The sequence below is a fragment of the Heteronotia binoei genome, chromosome 2, assembly GCF_032191835.1.
Source record: "Heteronotia binoei isolate CCM8104 ecotype False Entrance Well chromosome 2, APGP_CSIRO_Hbin_v1, whole genome shotgun sequence".
Lineage (NCBI taxonomy): Eukaryota > Metazoa > Chordata > Lepidosauria > Squamata > Gekkonidae > Heteronotia > Heteronotia binoei.
In genome coordinates this window covers 150,967,909-150,976,093 of record NC_083224.1, presented here as the reverse complement: position 1 = coordinate 150,976,093, position 8,185 = coordinate 150,967,909, and the positions used below count along the sequence as shown (strand labels likewise).

The window sequence follows — 8,185 nt, the reverse complement described above, 5'->3', positions numbered from 1 at the left end:
GGTTCTCTCAAAACCTCCTCACCCCACCTATCACAAGGTTTCTGTTGTGGGGAGAAGAAGGGAAGTCGATTGTAAGCCACTTTGAGACTCCTGTTCGGGTAGACGGAAGCCGGGTATAAAAAACGCTATTGTTGCGCTCCCACCTCTTCCCAAATTCAGCCTTAGGGACGCGCTGTTAAGCTCCTCCTCGGAAAAAGAACTCCTTGTATGTTGTAAAAGTAAACTCGTTGAGGCTTCCTTTTGAGTAAGGATTAATAAGATTTGCATTGTTACGGCATTGTGGTACCCCCCCCCCCCTATTTAAAACTGAAAGTCACTCTAGAATTTGTCCGTTTTTATAGAACAGAGGGGAAAAGAAGTATTTCATCATCTACCAGAAGTTCAACAAAGCCTGCGCTACAGCCGCTCTGTCTTGCAAGTTTACTCAGTAACGAAGCTTTATGGAGCAAAGGATCATAGGATTGCAACTTTGCTTTACGTTCGGTTCAGTCACAATACCGTGGACCAACACTCTCTCGCTTTCGTACTCGGGAGTGCGCCTCAACGGGAAGTTTAGTAATTCCTGCAGTACAGCCCAACTGGCTTTTTTGCATGTTTACTCAGTAAGGAAGCCTCACGCTCACATCAGGTTTGCTTAACGTTCAGTCAAAGCCCCGTGGACCAATTCTCCCTCGCTTCTTCCTACTCGGACCCCGTTCCCTTAAAAGCCACCAATAGTCTTCCTGGTTGGGTACGAGCAGAACACACCTCCAGCCGCCTCTCGTTTCATCCTTCCCCAACGCTGCGTTGCTTAAGGTGGAGCCGCAGACAAGGCGGGCCTGTTAAGAAAGCAGGCCCTCTGTGGTCTTTCACCTCCCTTAGCTAATAGACATCCGCTTCTTTCCCAGCATCCATCGCGCTGCGGCGAGCCTAGTTCCCGGTCGGCTGTTGCTGTTGCCTGGGCTTTGGCTGCGCCTGCCGGTGCCTTCACAGTTGTTCCGCAGCCGCCGCCATGGCCGCCTACAGCAAGTTTTTTACAGCGCGCTACTCCACCATGGCCGGGGCTACCGCGGCCGCTTGCGCGCTTATCTGCCTGCTCAGCAAGCGGAGGAAGGCGGCTGCTCTGCAAGGGTTAGTTAGTCGGGCCGGCTGGCGGTCAAGTGGGGGGGGGGGCGGTCGTTGGGTAGAATGAAAGACCTTGCTGGCTTTGGCAACACGATAAAGTTGATGACTATAACTGCTGACTAAAAAGGTTGTGGGTTGGAAGGAATAAAGGTAAAGGGCCCTATAAGCAATCAAGCGGGGCGGGCGGCTCTTACCGGGGGAAACAAAAGAGTTTCTGGAGGGAGTGATTAGCTTTTCATGGGTTCTGTAAGGTCAGCATCACTATGAATATATGAAGTTTCCATAAACTGAATCAGGACTCTTGTCATCCTAACCCTGTGTTTTGTGCTAACTGGCAGTGGCTGTCCAAGGTTCAGTGCCTGCGTTAACTAGCAGTGACTCTTCAATGTTTTGTGTAAGTTTCTTGGAACACCTGTTTTTCTTTGAGGTGGAGTTGCCTGATGTGGAAGTTGGGACTTTTTACGTGCCAAGCTTGTACCACTGAACTATATAGCCTTTTATTTCACTTAGGTTACCTCTTATATCTGAAGCACATATGTATTTGAAGAAGTGTGTGTGTAACACAAAAGCTCATACCTTGAATAAAACTTTGTTGGCCTTAAAGGTGCTATTGGACTCTTACTTTGTTCTGTTGCTTCAGACCAACATGGCTACCCACCTGGATCTACTTATACTGTATATTTCATGTTCCATTCTGTCTTTACACAGCTCAGCATGGCTTATGTGGAGCCCCTACCCATGCCCTGGCTAAGTCCACATCAGCATTGTTTCAATGATGCTATGTTATCAGATGTTCCCAAGCTATATAGGAGATCTTGGCAGGAGGTCATGCTAGCTATATTTGCTGTTTATGTAGCACTTTGGGGGGGGGGGGGGGGTTGAACTTTAAATGCTTTACTTTTGGTCACTGTGACAACAGTCCTAATACAGGAGGTTAGAGTTATTATATTGATTTTTGGAGAGCTGAAGCTGTTAATGGCTTGCTGTTAATGGCTTACCCATTCAGCACATGGCTGAGGTAATATGCAGAATTTGAGAGAATTTCGTGTGTTGAATTTCTTCTGTTGTGTACCTGTTAAGGATGTGGAAGCCTTACTTAAAATATATGATCATCCCAATATATAGGAGATCTTGGCAGGAGGTCATGCTAGCTATATTTGCTGTTTATGTAGCACTTTGGGGGGGGGGGTTGAACTTTAAATGCTTTACTTTTGGTCACTGTGACAACAGTCCTAATACAGGAGGTTAGAGTTATTATATTGATTTTTGGAGAGCTGAAGCTGTTAATGGCTTGCTGTTAATGGCTTACCCATTCAGCACATGGCTGAGGTAATATGCAGAATTTGAGAGAATTTCGTGTGTTGAATTTCTTCTGTTGTGTACCTGTTAAGGATGTGGAAGCCTTACTTAAAATATATGATCATCCCAATATTAAAATAGGGAATGTATTAAGTTATTCACAGTGTCATCTTTCTCTAAACCATATCAAATCTGGCTCTAAAGGTTCCCTTTTATGACAGTCTCTACCTGTCTTTTCAAGGGCAGGGAGCACTGTCACATTTACTGCTTTTTAAGCATTCATGTTACGTTACAGTTATGAGTAGCTTGTTGCTAACTTTTGTAAAATGCAAGGGGAGGCAGGTTCTTGCTTGAAGAAAGGTTTCCCAAAAAAAGAATGGCACCTGACTTAGGAAATGGGTATGGAAGTTTGTGCAAGAAGGTGTGTACATTTGTTAAAGCAGAATTGCTGTTCCTTAAACATTTCATAATGCCAAAAACATGGCTGATAAAGGAATGCATCTGGTGCTGAAAGACTGGGTGTGGGAGGCATATTCATCTGGCTGGCTGTTTGGAAGGATGGATAGTGGAGTTTTCATTTTCCAAAGTTGAGTAATATGAAATGTGGCTTGGCAAAAGGTTTTACATCCTATGGCCTAAGAAGTGTCATAATGTTTGAGTTCTCTATATATGACTATTGTTATCAACTGTGATGCTGGGAAGTTGGAATGATAGCTTATGCATTGATGATTATGGAACACTTAGTACTTACACAGCATTTGGTTTCCAAGCGATACACAAATCTAATCAGGGTGGTGGATCTAAAAGGTGGGATGGTTGTTTCATTGTGCTCGGGTGGAAGTAAGAATTTGCAGTGATGAGGCAATGGTCTCTGCTGATTTCTATACTGTTTGTTTTTGTAAAAGTTTTACTATCTATATTGCCATAACATGTGCTTTCTAAAGGTGCTCCGTAACTGGAGTTGAATTGCTTTGTGGACTATAAGAATATCTTCAGATAGTGTGGCATATTGGTGGAACAAAAGCAATGACCTGTGTTCTGTTCTGGCAAAGCGAAATATGAATCTTTTCTCCTACTTAAGTGCCTCTTCTGCCAGAGGGAGGCTTCATGCTTTGCTGAGTGATATAGTAGGATATGGGCCAATATTTTATCTGTCCAAAATACAATAGTAGCCTTCTTCTGGAAGTGAAACACTAATCCAGATTCTTTCCAAATATACCCATCCCATTGATCAAATGAGTTGATAGCTGTTACGGATGTCTTGTGCTGTAGGGTTTTGTTTTTTGTGATCAGTAGTTCATAAGAAGAGAACAGGTTTTCCATATCTATTATCTTGCTTAAGTGATGTCTATATAAATGCTAATATATATAAATGCTAATATATATATTCCTGAGATACAGCATGCTTCAGGAGTGGTAAAATGTATCCTGACCTGGATAGCGCAGGCAAGCCCAATCTTATCAGTAGCTAAGCAGGGTCGACTTTGCAAGTACTTGAATGGGAGACCTCACTGGAATATCAGAAGTTGGGGGGGCAAGGGCAGGCTTTATTCAACCACCGGTCTGAATATCCTCTGTGCCCCCAGTAGAGGTCAGTCACCAGAGGTTGCCATGACTTCCAGGTGCTCACACATATACATTAAAAAAATATAAGTGTGTGGGGGGAGGGGAATGGTGAAATCAGACAACAAAGAGAAATCCCAATGAGGGGCATAAATACCAATGAGGCCAATGAGGGGCATAAATACACTTCTTCCATGGCCCAGTCCTGATCATGCTTACTCTATTAAGTTGCATTAATTTTGCTGAGCTGAAATTTTAAACAAAAATGCTTTGGATTGCATGCTTCCAAGTGGGGAAAATGTGCCATTAAACCTTGTGTGTGACTTGCTTCCTATATATTGGATCAGAATTTGTATGAAACGGTATTAATCCTGACGTTGCCTTGATCTCAGCTGTTTCCCCTGCTTGTGGCCCCCCTGAATGAGGCAGGGGGAGGGGTGCAACGGATGTGACACCTCCAAAGAGACCCTGAAGGGGTCTCTTTTCGGCATGGGGCTTTTACAGCAAGACGGGGTGTAATGGCAGTTGTTCCTGTTCTCTCTGTATGCCTCAAAGCTCTCTCTGTTGTGATCGCCATTACAGCAGCAAGAGGTGAACGCCCGATCGCTTGCTTCTCTTCTCTTCAATAAGCTTTTGATCTATCACTTCTCTACCTCAAGCATGACAATTCTACATTGCAAGTGCCGTATTTTTCGCAGCATAAGGCGCTCCAGACTATAGGACGCACCTTCCTCCTGGGGGGCGATCCGCTGCCTCTGCCTCCAATCCCGGCGCTTCCGCCACGCCTGCCTGCCTGGCTCCAGCTTCTTCCAGCAAGTGCTGGGATCGCTCCACGCTGCCCCTGCCGCAAACCCAGAGCTTTGCGAGCGCCGGCTGGGGAGAGGGCAGTGTGCTTCCTTCGTGCCTGTCTGCCTGGCTTCAGCTCTGATGCTTACAGCAAGCGCCGGGATCGGAGGGCAGAGGGAGAGATCCTGGCGCTTGCTGTAAGCATCAGAGCTGAAGCCAGGCAGACAGGCACGGAGGAAGCACCCGCCCCCTCGCTTAAAAACAATTTTATTGATAACATATGGTTACAATGTCTAATTATATCTTTACTATCTCTAACCCATATGATATTTTCAATCCCCCCTCCCTCCGTTACTAGACTCCCGCCGAGGTTATATACTTAAATTCAATTATAACGGTACCCTTAACCAATCAAAGTTCAATGGCTTTCTCACATTCATATTAAAAAATTGTCCAATGTCTTTTTACATTCCACTCTTGCTCTGTATATCCTCTAAATTTCTTCCACTCCTTTTTAAACACGTCCAAATCATAGTCTCTTAAAGTTCTTGTTAATTTGTCCATCTCACTCCACAATAAAACTTTCACGATCCAGTCCCATTTCTCTGGTATTTTTTCTTGCTTCCACAACTGCGCATACAATGTCCTAGCAGCTGAGAGCAAATATCAAATTAAAGTCCTATCTTCTGGAAATTTTTCCATTTGTAATCCTAGCAGAAAAGTCTCTGCAACTTTCTTGAAGTCGTATCCCAAAATTTTAGAAATTTCTTGTTGTATCATCTGCCAAAACTTTTTCGCTTTTTCACAAGTCCACCACATATGAAAAAAAGAACCCTCATGATTTTTACCTTTCCAACATCTATCCGACATCTTTTTATTCATCTTTGCCAGTTTTTTCGGAGTCATATACCACCTATACATCATCTTAAAACAGTTCTCTTTAATATTCTGACATGTTGATATCTTCATCGAGTTCTTCCAAAGATACTCCCATGTATCCATTTGTATTTCTCTATTCACATTAATTGCCCATTTAAGCATTTGAGATTTTACTACTTCTTCTTCTGTAGACCATTTCAATAGTAATTTGTATACTTTCGATATTAATTTTTCGTTATCTCCAAGCAGAACCCTTTCCAATTCTGTTTGCTCACGTCTAATTCCATCAGTTTTAATATTCTCCATCAAGCTTTTTATTTGTTGCATTTGAAACCAGTCATACTTGTTGTTTAACTCTTCTGCAGACTTTAATTCAACTTTGTCACCTTGAATTTTTAGCAGTTGGTTATATGACATCGCTCTTTCTTCATCAGATTCAGCTGTCATTTTTATTACTTCTGCTGGCACTATCCAGAGCGGCTTTCTCTCATCACCATATTTCTTATATTTTCTCCATGTGTTTAGTAAGCTATTTCTAATATAGTGGCGGGAGAAGAGACCGTCCATTTTATTTTTCCCATAGTACAGATAAGCGTGCCAGCCGAATTTATTCCCAAGAGCTTCTAACCATAAAAGCTTTTTATCTAACAGCATTATCCAATCTTTAATCCATGTCAAGCAAACTGCATCATGGTACAGTCTTAAGTCCGGAAGCTGAAAGCCTCCTCTCTCCTTAGCATCTGTTAAGATTTTCATCTTAATCCTTGGTTTCTTCCCGGCCCATACAAAATCCGAAATCTTCTTTTGCCATTTGTTAAATTGTTTGCTATCTTTCACAATTGGAATAGTTTGGAACAAATACATTATTCTTGGCAAAATTTTCATCTTAATTGCAGCAATCCTGCCCAGCAAGGACAAGTTAAGTCTGTTCCATTTCATCAAATCTTTGTCCATCTTACACCATAGCTTTTCGTAGTTATTTTTAAACAAGTCAGTGTTCTTCATATTTCTAAGCCCAGATATTTAACTGTAGAGATAACTTCATATCCCGTCAAAGTCTGCAATTCTTTCTGTCTATTTGTTTGCATATTTTTACATAAGAATTTCAACTTTTCTTTGTTTATATAGATTCCTGCAATTTCTCCATATTCTTTTATCTTAGCTAACAACAAAGGTATCACTTGAATCGGATTCTCAATTATAAACACAATATCATCTGCAAATGCTTTATATTTATAAGAAAATCCTCTGATTTTAATCCTTCTATTTCTTTATCCTTTTGTACTTGTTGCAATAGAATTTCAAGAGTCATTATAAACAGCAATGGTGAAAGCGGGCATCCTTGTCTGGTACCTTTGCTCACCTTCATTTCTTTTGTAAGATCTGCATTTACACACAATTTTTCTTTTTTGTGGTGAATTTAGTCCATTTATGTTCCAAGATAGTAGCTTGTACTCCATTATGATGCAGAGTCTTTATTCTCTTCAAAAAAGCTATACATCTCTTGCTCATTCTTTATTGTAATCCTTCTTCCATGTTGTTCAAAGCCAAGACCTTCAGGTAATATCCATCTGTATCTTGTACCTTCCGCATGCAGTTTCTCTGTTAACCTCTTGTACTTCTTCCTGTCATTGATCACACAATTTTGCATATTGTTCCGTATATATTGCTTTCGTCATCCTTACAAACTGTTCCCCCAAATTTATTTTTTCCATTACTGCAAACATAAAGTCCCAGTTCAAATTATCAAAGGCTTTTTCTGCATCCAGAAAAAATAAAGCCGCTTCTTTTTCTGGATGTTTCTCATAATATTCCACAATATTTATAACGGCTCTTACATTATCTCTTATTTGCCTTTTAGGGAGGAATCCAGCTTGATCTTCTTTTATAAAGTTAATCAGATATTGCTTAAGTCGCTCTGCCAAAATTCTTGTATAAATCTTATAGTCATTATTTAATAGTGAAATTGGTCTATAGTTCTTTACATTTGTGACATCTCTATCTTCTTTGGGGATCAACGAAATTACAGCTTCTTTCCAGGTATTTGGAATTTTCCCTTTTTCTCTTATCGTATTCAACAATTTCTGCAGTTTGGGTACTATCTCATCTTTAAGAACTTTATAAAATTTAGTTGTAAACCCATCTGGCCCAGGAGCCTTTCCTTCTTTCATGGCTTTTATTGCTGCTTCAATTTCAATTTTTTCTATTGGATCATTCAGAGTCTTTTTCATATACTCAGTCAAGGGTGCTATTTGGATGTTTCGTAGATATTCTTCCATTTTTTCTTTTTTGATTTTCGCACCTTTGAATAGATTTGCATAATATTTAAATATCAATTTTGGTTCTAAATGTTCCTTAATATAAAAGACTACCCTTCTTTTCTTTTGTTCTGCCAATGGAAAAAATTCCAATCCCAAATTCTTGTTCCACAAAAATTTATAGTCCTTTTGTTGTATATGAAATTCCTGTAGACAAATTATATTACTTTTTTGTTTTTTAATCCAATAAAATGATGCTTTTCTTTTTTGCGGTGAATTTAGTCCATTTATGTTCC

The 8,185-nt window shown here is 40.7% G+C and overlaps 1 protein-coding gene across 2 annotated transcripts in view; it reads left to right on the top strand.

The window, feature by feature from the left end:
* The first annotated feature begins 728 nt into the window (after window positions 1-728).
* The window catches only part of ABCD3 (ATP binding cassette subfamily D member 3), a 58,176-nt gene continuing 50,719 nt past the window's right edge, over window positions 729-8,185 (top strand). The window contains exon 1 of one of the 2 annotated variants that reach the window (XM_060232230.1): window positions 729-1,110. In XM_060232230.1, the coding sequence (XP_060088213.1) occupies window positions 992-1,110 (119 nt within the window). In that variant the 5' untranslated portion in view covers window positions 729-991. The remainder of the gene's footprint in view (window positions 1,111-8,185) is intronic. The other variant, XM_060232232.1, reaches the window with a different exon arrangement.